We start from the raw sequence: 20597 nt of genomic DNA on the forward strand, positions 1-20597 counted from the left end.
CAGCTGTATTCTGTGGAGAGGAGCTGGTTGTAAATCTCTGAGTTTGTCATCCTCCTTTGGGTCAAATGGTCACCCTTCTGTCCTGTGTGGACCAGTCTTACTGCAGAGAGAGGGAGAGAGGAACTATTGTTTAATCCAGTTCAAATGTCTTTTAATCCTGGAAGACCAAGATCATTACACATTTTAGCATCCATCTTTCGTCTGGGTCCTTCAAACTTAACAAAAAGCCTCTTAAACCGCGAAAGAGGAAGGTGGTGAAAAGAAACAAGCCAACGACGAAAAAGGTGAAGGCCAAGTATACTTCTATATACTTGGCCTTCTATAGAAGGCAACAGCAACCTCAAAAGCCAAAAATTCAGCCAAGAAGAAGAGAAAGACAAAGATCCCCAAAAGATTCAAGAAAGCCGTTGCGGCCAAGAAGCCCAACAAGCCAAAGAGCTCCAGGAAGACCAAACGCAAGGTGGCCAGGTCTGCCAAAACCAAGGCAGCCAAGAAGTGAGGATTGCTCTTCCAAGAAACCTTGAATCCGACTCAAACGTGCTTATTCAGGCCTTTGACTTTGAGGAGACTGTTATGACCTGAGTTTGCTTCATTTATTTGTTTTGAGTAGGAAAGTCTCAACCTGCTGTTTTAATGCACTCCCTTTCTCCTTTTGTTATGGACTGTGAGTAGACAGAAATGCATTGTTGAAAATAATAAAATCATTTGATTTTCCAGAGAATGAGATGTTGTCTGTTTTAAGATGTCCTAATATGTCCTTTATTTATTTATGTATTTATTTGATCAGAATAATGACAACATATTTATGTCTTATAGGCTGAAGGACAACTCATAATTCCGCATTACTGCATTTTTATCTCAACTCTTAATTCATTTGGCAAAGTGTTATATGCACATATGTGCACAGAAACCAAGAAGAAGCCAACATGAGATATTTTTTTAACCTTTTTTTTAATCATAATAACTAGGGCTGTGACAATATGCTTTTGTCTCAATTCGATTCGATTCAATTCCGATTTTTTTGGGTGCAGATTCGATTTGAATTGCGATTCTCACAATTCTTTGATATCGCCGATCTTTTTAAATTAAAAACAAAATAATGTACAAAACCTTTTTTTGCTCTTTATTTTTCTTGACTTCAATGAGGAGAAACAACACAGTAGACAGACCATCATTCTGTTGCTATAATGCCCAAGATGACCAGTAAAATAATCAATAAAAACAATAAAAATGACAAAAATTTTATAATGGATTATGTTTTATTTTTTGAAAAAAAAAAAAAAAAAACCAAAAAAAACCCCCAACAATTTCTTAACAAAAAAAAAAAATCGATTTTAAAATTGTGAAGTAAAAAAATCCAGATTTTTGATTTTTTGATTTGATTTTCCCACCCCTATAACACACCTTCAATAGGTTATCTTTTTCATGATAAGGATTTGAATGCTTTATTTATGCATATGACACAGAGATTTATACTCATTTACACTTGGTTTCCAGTTTGGTTTAACTGTTGGTTCCTTAGGCTCTTCTCATTCCCAGCAAATGAAAAACAACAAGGGATATTTGTAATTTGGCTGATATTGTAATTCAAGGGAATGGCATACACCACTTGCCAATAGAGTATTTTTGTTGTAAGAAATGCCATTGTTCCATGAAGAGGAAGGACTGGGGGGGTCACGTGATGCAGCGGAGCTAGGTGGACGCTGGTTTGGAGCGCTCTCCTGTAATTTATCCTTGGAATCACTCTTAAACTCGCTGAAGCAATAAAATCTGCAGATATTCTGATTAATAACCTGCACCATGGACTTACGATCTAAAAATAAGCAAGGCAACTCGACAAATGAGCATGTTTTGTCGTGTCAAGAAGAGAGCTCACAGGAAGAAGCTAGCAAGATGGCGCTCGAACATTTAGATGTGGACATGGCCCTTGTACTTCGAGAGATACGAGCTGGAAACCAAGCCCTCTCCAATAAGATGGACACACGAATGGCAGAGGTTCACAAGTCAATTTCTGGACTGAGGGGCTTGCTTGATGGTCTGACATCCCGTGTCACGGAAACGGAGGAGCGCATCGGGTTAGCGGAGGACCACCTTGCTACTATGAGCACTCAGCTAGCCCAGCTAACGAAAGATAACAAGTTTTTACTGGACAAAGTTGAGTCACTAGAGAATTACAGCAGGCGTAACAACATTCGTATTGTGAATCTACGTGAAGGCTGTGAAGGAAATGATCCAGTAACATTTTTTGCTGAGTGGCTGCCAAATATGCTGGGGCGTGAGCACTTCGCCGAGCCTTTGGTGATAGAACGAGCTCATAGGGCACTTGCCGCGAGACCATCCGCTCAGGAGAGGCCGAGAGCCGTCTTGATACGCCTGCTGAAATACCAGGACCGGGAGAAGATTCTGCGGATCGCCGCTAAGCTGTCCAGGGCAAACAAAGGTTCAATCATGTTTGAGAATAAGCCAGTGATGTTTTTCCCTGACCTCAGCGCCACTCTGGTAAAAAGACGCAAGGAATACGACCAGGTGAAAAAGAAACTACGCTCCATGGGCATCGAATACTCACTACTGCACCCTGCTACTTTGAGAATAATGCTCCCGGATGGAAAAGGCAAATTCTTCAAAACACCGAAGGATGCCGAAGTGTTTGTGGACAACACACTTGGAAAATGAAAAAAAAAAACTGTGGCTCGAGTTTGCACTTAATCAGCGCAGTGAGTTATTATTGTTCTAAGCCCTGCTTTTCATATGTTTAATGTTTCTATTGATATTTTTCCATTCATTAGGGCATTATCCTTTTATTTGTGCCCCCATAACTCCCACACTAGAATTGATTTATTTTTATTATCCAGACAGTTATTTCATAGAGTGCTGGAATCTGAGTATTTATCTAGAATTTTGTCTGACCACTCACCATTAACCTTATCTATTTCTTTCCCTAATGTACTCAGAGGGCCCTACAGATGGCGCCTGAACCCTACTTTGCTTCACAGAGCTGATTTTTGTATATTTATAAGAGACCAAATTAGGTTTTTCTGTGAAACAAACAGTGCTTCCTCTCCCAATTGTTTTATCTTATGGGACACCCTAAAAGCTTATTTAAGAGGGCAAATTATTTCCTATACAAAGGGTCTTAAAAAGAAATACTAATAGGATATTGAAAAACTAGAAAAAGAAATTCTACAATTAGAAAAGGATTTTCAAAGAAATGGTTCTAATGACACTTATCAATCTTTAGTTAAGAAAAAACTTCAATACAATACACTAAATACTTATAAAACTGAAAGAGACATTTTGAAAACTAAAAAGAGGTACTAGGAGTTGGGAGAGAAAGCACACAAAATTTTGTCATGGCAACTGAAGACTGAGGAAAGTAATAGGACGATTAATGCTATCCACACCGAAAAAGGTACAGTTTCATATAACCCAACAGAGATAAATGACACTTTTAAAACCTTTTATACCAAGTTATATAAATCAGAACTTCCAGATGATTCTACCCACATTGACAATTTTTTTATCTACAATCGAATTATTAACAATTAATGAAGAAGACAGAAAGAACCTTGATCTCCCTTTTAGTCAAGTAGAAATTATTAAAGCATTATATTCACTTCAATCGAACAAAGCACCAGGACAGGATGGTTTCCCTCCTGAATTTTATAAAGAATTCAAAGATCTTCTCATCCCTCTAATCACTGATGTAATAAATTTATCTGCTAAAACACATACATTACCGGAATCCTTTACAACTGCCATAATTACAGTTATACATAAGAAGAATAAAGACCCACTGAAATGTGCCTCATACCGGCCAATTTCATTACTGAACACGGATTATAAATTGATTTCTAAATTACTAGCAAATAGACTTAGTGCCGTACTTCCAAAAATAATAAATCCCGACCAAAGTGGATTTATTCAAAAACGTGTATCTGCCAATAACTTGTGTAGACTATTTAATGTAATCCACTTGGCAAAGTCAAGGTCTGACCCATCCATAGCAGTGGCGTTAGACGCTGAGAAAGCTTTTGATAGGCTGGAATGGCTCTATTTATTTAAGGTCTTGACAAAATTTGGTTTTGGTCAAAATTTCATTGATTGGGTAAGAACTCTGTACTACAAGCCTAAAGCAAGGATCACTACTAATGGGCAGATGTCCTCCACATTCCCTCTTGAGTAGATCGTCCCGCCAAGGTTGTCCACTCTCGCCAAGTCTATTTGTACTGGCTATTGAGCCTCTGGCGGAGGCGATTCGACGAGATTCTGACATCAAGGGCTTTGTGGTTGGTCAGACAGCTCATAAAATTAATTTATTTGCCGACGATGTTATGTTATATATAACAGATCCTTCAAAATCCCTTACTCGACTACAACATCTGCTTGATTTATATGGTACTGTCTCTGGCTATAAAGTAAATTATGATAAAAGTGAAATAATTCCACTTACAACATTTAATCACTCTGGATATCAAAACACTTTTGCATTTAAATGGACTACAACAGGTGTAAAATATCTTGGCATAACTGTGGATAATAATCTTAAAAATCTTTATAAATTGAATTACAGCCCACTAATTAAAAATATTGAGGAAGACTTGCACAAGTGGTCTAGTCTACCCATTACTTTGATTGGAAGAATCAACTGCATCAAAATGAACATTCTGCCAAGGTTGCAATATCTCTTTCAATCACTTCCTATACCTCTTCCTCAAGATTTTTTTAAATCTCTAAATAAAACTGTAAGGAAATTCATTTGGAATGGTAAAGTGGCAAGGAGGTCTTTAGAAATGTTATCATGGGATTATAAGTCAGGAGGGCTCCAGCTGCCTCATTTCAAAAAATATTATTTTGCAGCTCAAATGCGATTTATTTTTTCCATGTTTGAGGGTGACACAGTTCCATCCTGGATATGCATCGCTTTTCATTCCTTGAGAGATAATGGTTATAAAGATTTTATATACAAGTACAACTCTATAATATTGTCTAAACTAACAGGTAATCCAATTCTATTTCACCTCAGTAAGTTATGGTATGAAATACATAAAAGCATTGGACAAAAAATCGAACTGTCATCGAAGTCTCCTTTAAAGCAAAACCATCTCATCCCATTGACTCTAAACAATAAGATTCTGGAAACTTGGAATCAACATGGAATTCATAAACTGGAGGACTGCTTTGAGAAAGGATCTTTGATGACTTTTGAACAACTGAAAGGAAAATTCAGTTTGCCAAACAAAACCTTTTTTTGTTACCTTCAGTTACGATCATTTTTAAGTAGCAAACTGGGCAAGAACTTTGTTTTACCTATTCTAACGGATCTTGAAAAATTATTGCATAATGGTGACCCATGTAAATTTGTTTCCAAAGTGTACTCTGTTTTGATAAAAGAATGTCCTAAACCAAAAATCTATAAATCCAAAGAGAGGTGGGAATCAGACTTAAATATCACAATTGACGACACCCTTTGGTCTGATTTGTGTAAGGACAGCATATCTGCCACTATAAACTCACGATACAGACTTATCCATTATAATTTTCTACATCAGTTGTATCTGACTCCAGAAAAAATCCATAGATCTAAGCCAGAACTCTCTGATGTATGTTTTCGATGTTCAATAGAAGTTGGCTCATTTGTACATTGTACTTGGTCATGTGTAAAATTCAGAGATTTTTGGCTGGACTTGTGTAACACTTTATCCAAAATTATAAAGATCTCTATACCCTTGGATCCTGAAATTTTTCTAATCGGAAATTTTATAAAAATTAATGAACCATTAAACAAATACCAAACAAAATTCCTAGTAATTGCCCTGGCAGTGGCTAGAAAGATTATTGCTGTTACATGGAAGTCTGTTTCCCCCCTTCTTCTTACCAAATGGTACGCAGAAATGAACAGTTGTGTTCCTTTAGAAAAGATTACATACAGCCTAAGACAATCATATAAAACTTTTGTTAAAATTTGGCAAGCTTACTTAGACTATGTAGGTGCAATCGCACTTTAATCGGCTTTATCGTGGTATATATATACATATATATTTTGTTCCTTTGAACAATATGCAATTATAACAGGAGCAATTTTTTTTTTTTCTCTTTGAGTGAGCATGGGAGGGAGGGAGGGAGGGGGGCAATATTTTTTGTTGCAATTGTTTTGACCCATTGGGCTATTTCTTCATTTGTAAAATTAAAATTTGAAAATTAAAATAAAATATTTCAAAAAAGAGGAAGGACTGGGAGGCTAATCTTCAAGCATAAATACATGTTTATTTAACATAAAAGTAACAGTGATGAAGGCAAAGTTAAAAAAATACAAATGACTAGAGTGAGCTCAATATCACAGGAGAGTTGTTATGGACTGGTGAAGAATGACTGGAAAACCACTCATGTTATTCATTACTTGTCATTTGTCAGTCGCTTTGGATAAAAGTGTCTGGAAAAGGACTGTAAGTAACCAGATTTTATGCCCATCCCACAGGTGTGCAATAATCCCATTAAGTGCAGAGGAATAAAGAAGAGCCATATATATATATATATATATATATACATACACTACTCACAAAAAGTTAGGGATATTTGGCTTTCAGGTGAAATTTATGGAAAATGCAATATGTTCATGCTACAGTGATATAATATTATAAAAGTAAGACATTTAAGTAGAAGGATGCACTACTGATTTCCTCATCTCAAAAAATTCATTCAACACAAAAGGTAACAACAATGGTAGTTACACCACAACAAAAAATTTGAACGTCTCAATATCTCGTCATGTGCCCTTGAGCATCAATTACAGCTTGACAATGACGTCTCATGCTGTTCACAAGACAACTTATTGCCTGCTGAGGCATGGCATCCCACTCTTCTTGAAGGGCAGCTCTCAGGTCATTGAGGTTCTGGGGTGCAGGGTCTCGAGCCTCTACACGACGGCTCAGCTGATCCCACAGGTTTTCAATGGGATTCAGGTCTGGAGAGAGTGCAGGCCATTCCATTTGAGGTACACCAGTCTCCAACAGCCGTTCCCTGATGATGCGGCCTCGATGAGCAGGAGCATTGTCGTCCATGAAGATGAAATTAGGCCTGTGCTGTTCATGTAGGGGCACAATCACTGGATTAATGATGTTATTCAGGTAGTATGGACTTGTCACTGTACCATTCACAAAGTGTAGGGCAGTTCTGTACCAAGTGGACACCCCTGCCCACACTGTAACACCGCCACCACCAAAAGCTCGCCTGGTGACAACAGTGGCTGATGCATAGCGCTCTCCCTGACGTCTCCAACATCGTTGCCGGCCATCATTTCTGCTCAGTGTGAATCGACTTTCATCAGAGAACAGCACTGAGGCCCACTGGTTCCTCGTCCAGCGTAAATGCTCCCTGGCCCATGCAAGACGATGATGCCTGTGCCTGGTGGTGTGGTCAGGTACCCGTGCAGGTCGTCTAGCACGCAGACCACGCTGATGGAAACGGTTTGGAATGGTCTGACGTGACACTTGGGTGCCTCTCACCTCTCTTAAACGTGCCTGGAGTTGAGTGGCATTCATCATCCGGTTTCTCAGGGCCGTGTTCACAATGTAGCGGTCATCAGCACGGGATGTGACCAAAGGACGTCCACTTCTAGGCCTTTCTGTGACTCTTCCAGTCTATCGATATCTCTGTTGCAACCTGCTGATGACACTCTGTGACACTCCAAGCTCAGTGGCCACTTCTGTCTGAGAACGTCCTGTTTGAAGCATCGCAATGGCAAGGGACTGTTGTTCCATTGTTAGGTGTCGTCTTGGTCTCATGATGTCAAAATGTGAACAGCATGATGAGGACAACTGTTTAAACACCAGCTCTAATTGAACCAGGACATTTATTGGTCAATTCAAGGATCACACACCTGCCGTGATTTTTGCTGTTAAGCTCCTTGTTAGAGAACAGCAACTTGTGCAAAATTTATTGAAACATTTAACAGTTGGACATGTGCATTTAAAAGCTTAGAGAAGATCACATTAAGTTCACCTGTACAGGTTTGAATGCATTTTAGGCTTGTTGTGAAATTTCACCCAAAAGCTGAATATCCCTAACTTTTTGTGAATAGTGTATATACATATATATATATATATATATATATATATATATATATATATATATATATATATATATATATATATATATATATATATATATATATATATATACATACATACATACATACATACATAGATATAGATATATATATATACATACATACATACATACATACATACATACATACATACATACATATATATATATATATATATATATATATATATATATATATATATATATATATATATATATATATATATATATATATATATATATATATATATATATATATATATATATCCATCCATCCATCTTCTGCCGCTTATCCGGGGTCGGGTCGCAGGGGCAGCAGCCTAAACAGGGAAGCCCAGACTTCCCTCTCCCCAGCCACATTTGCCAACTCTGCGGGGGGGATCCCGAGGCGTTCCCAGGCCAGCCGAGAGATGTAATCCCTCCAGCGTTTCCTGGAGAGCACAGAGCCCGCATTACTGCAGACGCCGGACCAATCCGTCTGTTGATCTCGCGCTCCATCCTTCCCTCACTCGTGAACAAGACCCCGAGATATTTAAACTCCTCCACTTGAGGCAGGACCTCACTCCCGACCCGGAGAGGGCAATTCACCCTATCCCGGCTGAGGACCATGGTCTCATCCCAGCCGCTTCACACTCGGCCGCGAATCGCTCAAGCGAGAGCTGGAGATCACGACCAGATGAAGCCAACAGGACCACGTCATCCGCAAAAAGCAGGGACCCAATCCTGAGGCCACCAAGTCGGATCCCCTCAACACCTCGGCTGCGCCTAGAAATTCTGTCCATATAAGTTATGAACAGAATCGGTGATAAAGGGCAGCCTTAGCTGAGTCCAACCCTCACCAGAAACGAATCCAACTTACTACTGGCAATGCGGCCAAGCTCTGACACCTGTCGTACAGGGACCTGACAGCTCATAAAAGGGGGTCCGGTACCCCATACTCCTGGAGTACCCCCCACAGGAGCCCCCGGGGGACACGGTCTAATGCATTCTCCAGGTCCACAAAGCACATGTAGACTGGTTTGGCAAACTCCCATGCCCCCTCCAGGACCCCAAAGAGGGTATAGAGCTGGTCCACTGTTCCGCGACCAGGACGAAAACCACAGTGCTCCTCCTCAATCCGGGATTCGACTATCCGGCAGACCCTCCTCTCCAGGACCCCTGAATAGACCTTACCAGGGAGGCTGAGGAGTGTGATTCCCCTGTAATTGGAACACACCCTCCGGTCCCCTTTCTTAAAAAGGGGGACCACCACCCCAGTCAATCCAGCGGTACTGCCCCCGATGTCCACGCGATGCTGCAGAGGCGTGTCAGCCAGGACAGCCCCACAGCATCCAGAGCCTTAAGGAACTCCGGGCGGATCTCATCCACCCCCGGGGCTTTGCCGCCAAGGAGCTTTTTGACCACCTCAGCGACTTCAGCCCCAGAGATAGGAGAGTCCACCCCTGAGTCCACCAGCTCTGCTTCCTCATCAGAAGACGTGTTGGTAGGATTGAGGAGGTCTTCGAAGTATTCCCTCTACCGACCCACAACGTCCCGAGTGGAGGTCAGCAGCTCCCCATCTCCACTGTACACAGTATTGATGGAGCACTGCTTCCCCCTCCTGAGCCGCCGGATGGTGGACCAGAATCTCCTCGAAGCCGTCCGGAAGTCTTTCTCCATGGCCTCACCAAACTCCTCCCATGCCCGAGTTTTTGCCTCGGCAACAGCTGAAGCCGCATGCCGCTTAGCCCGCCGGTACCCATCAGCTGCCTCCAGAGTCCCAAAGGCCAAGAAGGCCAGATAGGACTCCTTCTTCAGCTTGACGGCATCCCTCACTGCTGGTGTCCACCAACGAGTCCTGGGATTATCGCCACGACAGGCACCAACGACCTTACAGCCACAGCTCTGGCTGGCTGCCTCAGCAATAGAGGCATGGAACACAGCCCATTCGGACTCAATGTCCCCCGCCTCACTCGGGACATGTTCGAAGCTCTGCTGAAGGTGGGAGTTGAAGCTCGCTCTGACAGGGGACTCAGCCAGACGTTCCCAGCAGACCCTCACAACACGTTTGGGCCTGCCAGATCTGACCGGCTTCCTCCCCCACCATCTGAGCCAACTCACCACCAGGTGGTGATCAGTTGACAGCTCCGCCCCCCTCTTCACCCGAGTGTCCAAGGCATGTGGCCGCAGGTCCGACGATACAACTACAAAATCGATCATCAAACTGCGGCCCAGGGAATCCTGATGCCAGGTGTACATATGGACACTCTTATGCTGGAACATGGTGTTCGTTATGGACAATCCATGACAAGCACAGAAGTCCAATAACAAAACACCATTTGAGTTCAGAGGGGGGGGGACCATGTCTCCCAATCACTCCCCTCCAGGTCTCACTGTCATTGCCCATGTGAGCATTGAAGTCCCCCAGCAGAACAATGGAGTCCCCAGAAGGAGCACCCTCCAGCACTCCTTCCAAGGACCCCAGAAAGGATGGGTACTCTGAACTGCTGTTCGGCGCATAAGCACAGACAACAGTCAGGATCCGTCCCCCCACCCGGAGGCGGAGGGAAACTACCCTTTCATCCACCGGGGTAAACCCCAACGTGCAGGCACCAAGCTGGAGGCTGATGAGAATGCCCACACCTGCTCGGCGCCTCTCACCATGAGCAACTCCAGAGTGGAAGGAGGTCCAGCCCCTCTCGAGGGTACTGGTTCCAGAGCCCAAGCCATGCGTCGAGGTGAGTCCAACTATATCTAGTCGGAACCACTCAACCTCGCGCACAAGCTCAGGCTCCTTCCCCACCAGAGAGGTGACGTTCCACGTCCCTAGAGCCAGCTTCTGCAGCCGGGGATCGGACCGCCAGAGTCCCCGCCCCTTGCTGCCGCCCAGCTCACATTGCACCCGACCCCTACGGCTCCTCCCGCAGATGGTGAGCCCACGGGAGGTGGGGCCCATGTAACCCTTTCGGGCTGAGCCCGACCGGGCCCCATGGGCGAAGGCCCGGCCACCAGATGCTCGCTCTCGTACCCCACCTCCAGGCCTGGCTCCAGAGGGGGGTCCCGGTAACCCACGTCCGGGCAAGGGAACATTCATGCCCAGATTGGTCGTCATCATAGAAGTCGATGAGCCGTGCTTGGCCTGGTCCCTCCCCTAGACACCTGTTTGCCATGGGTGACCCTACCAGGGCCATAAAGCCCCCGACAACATAGCTGCTAGGATCTTCGGGACGCACAAACCGCTCCACCACGATAAGGTGACGGCTCAGGGAGGGGTATATATACAACATATATATATATATATATATATATATATATATATATATATATATATATATATATATATATATATATATATATATATATATTTATATATATATATTGTAGTAAAACTATGCCTCTATCAATTACTACTTATTAAATTTTAATTACCTCGGAGCACCACTCATCACTTTTACTTAACTTAAGATTCAGGAGGATGAGAAAAACCTGAAATATACTTAATTCAATAAACACAGTCTCACTTAAAGTAGTAAATTCTCAGAACGAATGAACCAGAAATTGTACATTCAGAAATTATGACAAGAACGGATGAATTGATTATACCTATTTATTACAATGATGGTAAACATACAGCAGTGAAAATGAGCAATGATGGAGAGGTTATTGGTGAGATGGTCAAGTGAATTTGTTTACAGGGATTTTCATTTATGATAGTAATAATGAGAGGTAAAAATGAATTGAATGAAATGGGGCAGAAAGGAACTGGTTGGAATTGAAGCAATTAAATCGGTATCGTTATTTCACTTAAATCTTTGTTAAAATTATACTTAGTGTTTGGATGAGAATTCAAATTTATACTTTGGTTAAATTTGATGTACTGTTGAACACCACAAGTGATATCAAAGCGCTATGAAGATCCTACTTTTTCCCGCTGGGTCAGTTGATGGAGCCGGCGGACCGGGTGGTTCTGTCCTGGACTGCAAGTCTCCGGGAAATGGACCTTCTGGCGTTGGGAGAAGTAGGTCTGGAGCTGCTCTGATGAACGGGTTGGGATCTCTGTCCAGCAGAATCCCAGAGCCAAGGGCGGTGTTTCTCGTACTCAAATTATTCCAAAGGTTGTGTTCCACGCGTACTGTCTGAGGGTAGGCAGTACTTGTACAGACGCAAAAATTAGTGGAACTGCTGTTCTGGTGAATTACTGATCTCAAAAAGGAAAAATAAAAATATTCGCTGGGTAAACTTAAACAAGGCTTGTTTCGCCTTCAACACAAATATTACTTTTCTGTTCGAACTTATCTCGTTAAGATCTTACGCGCACAAAAGAAGAGAGATGGAGTAAACTTCTGAGAACAAAGAAACAGCTGCGTACAGCGGAAAGTTGCGAGAGGGCAACGAAATTAAGTCAAAGTACAAGAATCACGGCGATCGAGAGTCAAGGGCCGAGACAGAAGAACAAGCTAGGACAAACAAAAAGAAGAGAAGACTAAGTCCAGAGCGCGGGTCCATTTAACTGGACCCTTCCTCCTAGGTCCTGACCAATCGCAAACCACTAATAGTCAGAAGGCTGGTCAGTCTTACCCAATCAGGTCAGCTTTGATTGTTAACCAAGAGGGTAGGAGTGATTCAGGTCTTATTTCACTGCGGGCCCTGGTTCCTTTCTCCCATTTCATTAACATGATCATGATAATCAAATTATTAACTTTGTTTCTTAGCTTTAAGCATGGCAATCAACATTCTGGGGACTCATGCAGATGTTTTGTTTGCTTGAAAAGGGAACATTTACCAATAGTAATACTTTTACACATGAGACCCAATTGTTGTATATTTCACATATTTCTTATCAAGTGTGGATTAATCCATTGGCATGACTTGTCTTCCTCAGCCGATGAATCCTGAAAGAGAGTTACATTCTTATCCATTCCTATTATTTGCTTAACAGGGGTTCCAAACTTGGAAAGATATATCCAACATTATGTAGTAAAGTGTTCATGATTGATTCTGATATGTGATCAGTTCAAGGATTTAAATCACATATGAGAATGAATAAAAAGGGAAACTTCAGTCAAATCTATCAACAAAAATCATGTAGGCTACATTAAACCAGTTAGTGAAAGGAGATTTAAGACACAAAGAAGTGCATCTGGAGTTTCTTCCTGTGGGAAGAGGGGTGGATCTGTCACCCAGAATGTATATTCGGGGAGGATCAAAGCAGAGTTGCCGGGTCTCTCTCCTGGCGCCGTTGAGTCTTATCTGGAGGTGTAAAGGTGTCATTTTGACAAGAGCCAGTTGCTTAGTTCGATGTGACATTCTGTATCTATTGACCTAAGGGACTGTAAATTGTGTTAGAGGTTTTGTTCAGACCATCTGGTTTGGGGTCTGCAGGAGGTCCTGAAAGAGAAATCTGGAGGTAAATGTGAATTGTGTGTTTATCTGGGGGGAAAAAGAAAAGAAAACTAATACACCCAAAGCCGTCCTCCTCTTTCGGGTCACAAAAGGTCATTTTCTCCAGTCCTCTAGGATGACACCCCCCTGACTGCAAGGGGAGATCAAGAGCCCATAATTTAATCCTGTCAAGGAGAAAAAGAAAGGAAAATAAAAGTTGTTTTATTCCTCCTGGAAGAGCTATATGTGATAATTGGATGGTTTATTTCCAAAGTAACCAGCAGGCTTTTCTTTGTGTTCAAGATGAAATGTCCTCAATTGGTGTTCTTACTTGTTTAGCTTCATACTTCATAATATCAGATGATTATATTGTAATACAATCTTCATTAACCACCATTGATTAATACTATTACTTAATCATTACCTATTCAAGCCCAGAGGCAGATATGCTCCATCAGATTTTCTTTGCTTTACTTTTAGTACTTGAAGTTTGTTTTGTTGATTCATCTTTGTTTCCCATTGATACTTTCACAAATTTGTCATGTGCCGAAACCTCAAGTTTTATTTAGCCTTGCTTCCCATCCGTCATAACTTGGAGACCTCTCTGGTGGTGCCCCCTAGTTTGGGAACCACTGGATAAAACAAATGTGTTCAGTTTTAGTGAGTTTTAAGCATTTATTGGTGCATAGACCTAATTAGTTTTTTTTTTTAAAATTAAAATGGAAATAGCTAAAGAATTTACACAGATGATCTGGGTTCTTTTACATTTAAATAGAGTAGATGTCTTGTAAAATGAAGTAAAAATAAACAGTAGAAACGCAAGTGAAAATAAATTACCTCTGTTGATCAAAATGTTTCTGTTCTGTCATGTGATGGCAAGCTGGTATAAGAGGAGGATGTGAGGCAATTCTCATTTATGACAAAGCCATCATGAAGACAGAGGTTATATTTCTGGCTCTCCTTTCTTTTCCTGTCTGTTTCTCTGTCCCTCTGAGCCGCCCAACCAACTGGCTCAGACAATGCCGTGCCTCCACCAACTTCTCCCTCACAGCACTGGAGGTGCTGCCAGGTGGAGGCTGGGATAATCTCCGGAACATGGATATGGGTCGAGTCATGAATCTCAGCTACTTCCAGTGCCAGACCACTGAGGATGGGCTCTACCTCATCCCAGATGAGGTGTTTGTCATCCCCAACAAGGAGACGGGTGTGGAGACCAACTCAGAGATCATCAGTACTTGGCTGGAACAGAAAAGTTCCACATCTCAAACCATAAATGCTGATGTATCCTTCCTATCAGTGCTGAATGCTAAGTTTTCTTCTGAGAACACAAGGATGAAAACTCATCAGGTCAAAGACTCATCAACTACAGCCAGAGTGCAGGTAAAGTTTTTCTTTTTAAATAATTGTTTCAATAGTTTTTCATGTAAAACATATAAATAAGGTTTTTTGCAATCAAAAGAGAAAATATTTTCAGATTTTTTTGTCCATGCAAATAGAAAAAAATCCTTCTCTCCTATAGACTAAGCAAAATATAGTAGATAAAAAATGTTATTTAGACTCAAATATCCTTAACTCTTTAAAGGTCTTTTATGCAATGTGTGTTTTTATATACTGTCCTAGAGTTTAATTTGAGCCAAGAAGAACATAAAAAGAAGTTTTCTGTAAATATGTAAAAAGAAGAGTTTAAACATTTATAACATTATAATCCCTTTTCTTCAAAAGGTTCGTAACTTCATCTACTCAGTGAAGGCGTACCCAGACTTCAATCTGGATTCACGCTTTGCTCAGCAAGTCAAAGAAATAGCTGATGCAGTGGAAAACAACCAGACAAGGAATGCTGCATATCTGTCCGAGAAGATGGTGCTGGACTATGGGACTCATGTTATAACTAGTATCGATGCTGGGGCTTCTTTGGTGCAGGAAGACTACCTTCGTTCTTCATATGTGTCAACCAGTGCATCAGACACCTCCACCATCAAAGCGCAAGCTGGACTAAACTTTTTTGATAAACTCAAGTTTGACATAAGTAGTCAAAACACCCAACAGAGTTCATCGCTTCAAACTTATCAGTCCAACATTCAGTATTCCCTCATACAAAGCCATGGAGGTGTACCTTTCTATCCTGGCATCGGTTTGCAAAAGTGGCAGGAAAGTACCAGAAATAATCTGGTTGCTATCGACCGATCCGGATTTCCGCTCCACAACTTCATAAACACCAACACTTTGCCTGATCTGCCGCCACCCACAATTGGCAAAGTGGCTCTGTCAGTGAGTCAGGCCATAGATCGCTACTACAAGATAAATACCCGCCCTGGCTGTGTAGACGTCGGCTCTAAAAACTTTAATTTCCAAGCAAACGTTGATGATAACTCGTGTGAGGGCCCTGCCACAAATCTTAGCTTTGGGGGTGTGTACCAGGCGTGTGAAAAACTCACCCCAGATGCAGATCCACTTTGTGCTGCAATGGAGCAGAAAAACCCTGACACAGGAGATTTCTCCTGCCGTTCACCTTATTATCCAACTTTACTGCGATCAGAAGTGAGACAAAAAGATTACACAACATATGACTGTTATGAGGAAAGTTATTCCTGTTGGCTGATTTTAACTTGCCACAGAACACAGTGTCAGCATAACTATCACGTTCGCTCTGCTCGCATTAATACCTACTGGTGTTCTGTGAATGGAAAAGCCCCTGACAACTCAGGATATCTGTTTGGAGGCATTTATAGCCCTTCCTCCCAGAACCCCATCACGAGAGCCAAAAGTTGCCCCCCAAACTTCATTCCAGTGAAGTTTCTCTCAGATGGCGAAATGATTTGTATTAGTAACGACTATGAGACTAGCACCAGATACTCGGTACCATTTGGAGGCCTTTTTAGCTGTCAGTCAAACAACCCGTTGGCTGGGCAGCAACGCAGGTGCCCTCCCAAGTTCAGTCAGCACCTTGCTACAGTCAGCGACGGTTGTGAAATCCTTTACTGTGTCCAGTCTGGACTCTTCACAGGTGGGCAGCTGCTTCCAATCCATCTGCCTCCCTTCACTAAACGTCCACTGGTCAGCATGCAAGCCACTAACACAGTGATGGTGATGACTGAAGGAGAGATGAGCTGGGTCAGAGTTGGGCAGACTAAAGCATGGAAACTTGCCAAACCAGAGGAAATCAAGGAAATTGTTCGAAAGCTTAACCCAGACTTGAATTCGATGTCTGGTGGGGAAAAGGCAGGGGTTGCGTTTGGTGTGATGGGTTTGATGCTGCTGGTGATTGTTGTGGCAGTTATCCTGGTGAAGAAGAGGAGGAGGATGTCTGGGTTTAGGGAAAGAAGAGGCTATGAAGAAATACGTCATGAGGCTGAGAGGCAGACAGAACAAGGCGAGGAATGATAAAGGTAGAACTTAGAGGATTAGCACGTGAAAACAAGATATGAAAGGTTTTGGTTTTAACTTCCTTGTTTGTCTCAGACGTACTGATGCTTAAAATGGAACCGCTTTCACACGTCTAACAGCTTTAGTTATGAATCATTAAATGCATTATTAACACTAATAATTCTGCATTATGTAACCAAAAATATTTTACTATATTTAGTAGTTTATTAGAAGTGGGACATAAGACATTACACACACCTGCGTGTTACAACACAGAGGACTTAGAAGGAATTTTCAGTGTGGAGCAAACCTCTACTGCCCTCGTGAAGACAAGATGCACAGGACTATGCACAATATGCTGTTTATTTTTAATGATGTCTGATTTGAAAAACTGTGTATTGATTTAAATTAGAAAAAATGACATTAAAATGATTCTTTAGATAATGAGTATTTTTTTCTATGAGCATAAAAAGCATCAGATTGAGAATTTGTGATATTTTTTTTTTGCAATCTTTTATACAAATAAAAATTTGTAAGTGTACTTCAGTTATTTGGTCATGTAAAATACAGAAATAAATAAACCTGATTTTTTTCAAACATCTGACTGATTGTTGTTGAAATGGGATCCTTTGGCCTCATTGAAGGATTGTTCTCTACACTTTAGCATCCCTCTTTCCCTCCATCCTGACTTGTTATGTAGACCTTTGTGCAGTAAAACAATCCCCCATAGAATGACACTGCCGTATGCAGGTTCTTGTCTCTTGGCAAGGGCGAAGATGGCACTAGGCAGTGTTGTGGTCCAGGGTATATGCAGGTATACGGAGTATACCCACTTCTTTTTTAATCAGCATTGAGTATATCCACTTCTAAACTTCTAGAGTCATTTCATAACTCTTCCTCCCTGAAACTGAAGAGCAGAAATTATGTGAAAATGAGTAAACATCCTGATGGATTTTAGGGGTGAACTAAATAGAGTTGTCTTACATGTCACTTTTTATCAAACAGCTGGGCTATTTTTTTTATTTTTATTTTTTTTGTTTTTAAAACAAGGGCAAAAAGTTTAGAGTATACCTACTTTTCCAGGGACCACTACACCACTGGCACTAGGGATGGGTGGACTGGGACACATCTCACTCAGATTCACAGTGACACCTATCCATCCCCCCACTTTCCCAGGGTAAGACGGCAAACTTTGCTGGTAAAACAGGGGATCAACGTCATTGCAGCCCACACTGAGAGCCTGGCATTTTTTGACTAATAGGGCCTTTATTTAGTTCCACAGGGACAACCCTAAAAACAGACCAACAAAGCCTAAGTTTTACTGGCGAGTAAACGAGTGAAAACACACATTGCGAGAAGCTATTTTTGCACTGTGAGGGAATTACAGTATTTGCAAGCAGACAATCATCCTCATGAGGGCCAGTTAGTCCACTGTGGACAGATGTGTACCAATATCCCAGCAGCAGAGACTAGCATGCTCTCAGCTCTGCCTGTTTGCTGGACTGCTGGAGTTGTGAGACTCTGGTGAAGACTGTGGCTGATGTGTCATCTTCTCTGATTGGTCTTCAAATGACAACAGAACTAAAGTTTGTAATTGATAATGAAATTGAGGAGACAACAGATTTATCCTGAATGAATTATAAATTATATAGAAATAAACTTGGACCAAACAGGATGCTTTCATTATATACAGAGCTACAGCATTTACTACAGGTAAAACTGTAGTGCATCTAATTTATAGATGCACTTGGATACAAAAGAAGCTGCTATTTAATTGGAGTGAAGACGGTCTGGACACAGATGGAGGTCAGGAATGAGCAGGATAGGAAGAGCCGGTGCTGAAGTAATGGAACACATTAATAGGAAGATAAGTCAGGGGACAGACATGCACAAAAAATATGAAGATGGATATCAAGTACAGACCAAATTATCTCCAGATAAAAAATAAAAACCTTTATAGGAATCTGAATTGAAATATGTTTGGTCTGAAACAGGTGATACTACAGGCTCCGGAGGAGAAAAGCAGCAAGACATGGCTGTGGCAGGTTGACCAGAGGCAGATAGAAACTACATTACAGGAAAAAATAGTCATGATTTCTGGAAAAAACTTAATTACAAGATAAAAACATTTATGAGAAACTTAAAGAAGTGGAACTGGAAAAGATTTTCCATCCGTGAAAAACCAGAGGGTCAAAAACTAGCTGTTACAACTGTTGCATGTGAAAAGAGGCCAGTTTCTGCACATCTGAGCAGGAAAGTCTGCACACAACAGGCAGAAAACAGAGCTTGCTGTAAATCCGTGATTTCCAAATAAGAATTTACGGATAGTTTTTTAGTGCATCTACTTGCCCATAGACTATTACAAAAATAACTGCTTAAGCACAAGTTAAAGCCCAAATACACAAAAACACAAAAACAAATAAATATATTTGCTGACATCTTCATCAGCATCCCTGTCTCTTAGTAATTTCCCAGCAGATTTTCATGCATCTTTTTAGTGATAAGTAGCTTTAGTTTCACTTAAACAAGAAAATCTGCTTCAGAATGCTACATTAATACCCACCCTTGCATAAGATTGTATTTTCTTCAAGAACTGTGGATCTCTTTCATTTCTTTGATCAGCCTGTTGCTTACAAATCTGAACAGCATATAATATAACCTTTTATTCACTTTGTCTGGAAAACCATATTCATGACCTCTGTGTAGCAGGGCTGACCTACTTGCTTTGGACCTCTGACTTCTTTGCACTCAACACATGCATGTCAGCAAGCAAAAGGCTTGAAACCAATTCTTCTTTTGGTGTTTTAATAGTGAAAAAAAAAATAAAACCAAAAGTCACACAAAAAAGAAACTTAAATTGAGACTTTTCTATAAAACTAACTGAAATGTGGCGTACGTCAATAGACTGTGTTGCTCCGAGGTTCTGTGGCTTCTGATCATCTTCTCATGTGATATTTGCATCTCAGTTCAATAACCAATCAAAAATCAACAGTCGCTTCGCATCATCAGTCACTGGTAAAGAGATTTACATTTCTACTGCAACACAGAACTATACCGACATATGAAAATAAAATATCAGGAAAAAAAAGGATAGATGAAAATTAAATTCCAGGAATAGATAAAGGACTACAACAACTCAAAACTTTTCCCAATGGAGATGGAACTTTGCAGACATGTAAAGTGAGATATTTTAGCCAGAAATACACAAAACACAGCAGAAATGAGACTTTGCTTTGTCACTATGAGTAGATAGTAGAACAAATGAAAGGATAAAAGTACATATGTTTCTAACTTTATAAAATGTGGAAAACACTTTAAATGACAAGTTTTGTATGCAAAGCAGTTGTAGCCACTTTAGCTTAGCAGACCGTGAAGGGTATTCATTCGGAAATGCAGCTCTAAAGTACACGGTGGTTTTGTTGTTGTTTCAATGTTATGATAAAAACTAGGACAGAATATTGAATGTCTTGGTGCTGGATTTGAAGAAAGTTTCTTGTGCCAAAAGACACTTCTTTTCCTTGCTCTTGCTGAGAAAACCACTAACATTCCACCCACAGACATAAATAGACTAAGGCAAAGCTGACCTCATGGTTTTGTAAGGCTATCAGCATAGAGACAAGCCAGCTCAGATGTTATATAGACATAAATACACATCAGTCTGACAGACATGAACTGTACACGCATGCATCTACACAAAGACACACACTTCCCATAAAAGTGCCCAGACCACTGTCTTTTTTTCCTTGTGACTACACAAAAACCTCCCTCCC

The 20597-nt window shown here is 41.1% G+C and overlaps 1 protein-coding gene across 1 annotated transcript; it reads left to right on the forward strand.

Moving 5' to 3' along the window:
- Window positions 1-14394: 14394 nt before the first annotated feature.
- mpeg1.1 (macrophage expressed 1, tandem duplicate 1) lies at window positions 14395-16845 on the forward strand (the record flags this gene model as incomplete). The annotated part of the gene is made up of 2 exons (XM_079251639.1): window positions 14395-14844; window positions 15187-16845. The coding sequence occupies 2 exons, from the start codon at window positions 14395-14397 to the stop codon at window positions 16843-16845; spliced, it is 2109 nt and encodes a 702-aa protein (XP_079107765.1).
- Window positions 16846-20597: the final 3752 nt, after the last annotated feature.

This window comes from Telmatherina bonti (assembly GCF_933228915.1).
Source record: "Telmatherina bonti genome assembly, chromosome: 13".
Taxonomy (NCBI): Eukaryota; Metazoa; Chordata; class Actinopteri; order Atheriniformes; family Telmatherinidae; genus Telmatherina; species Telmatherina bonti.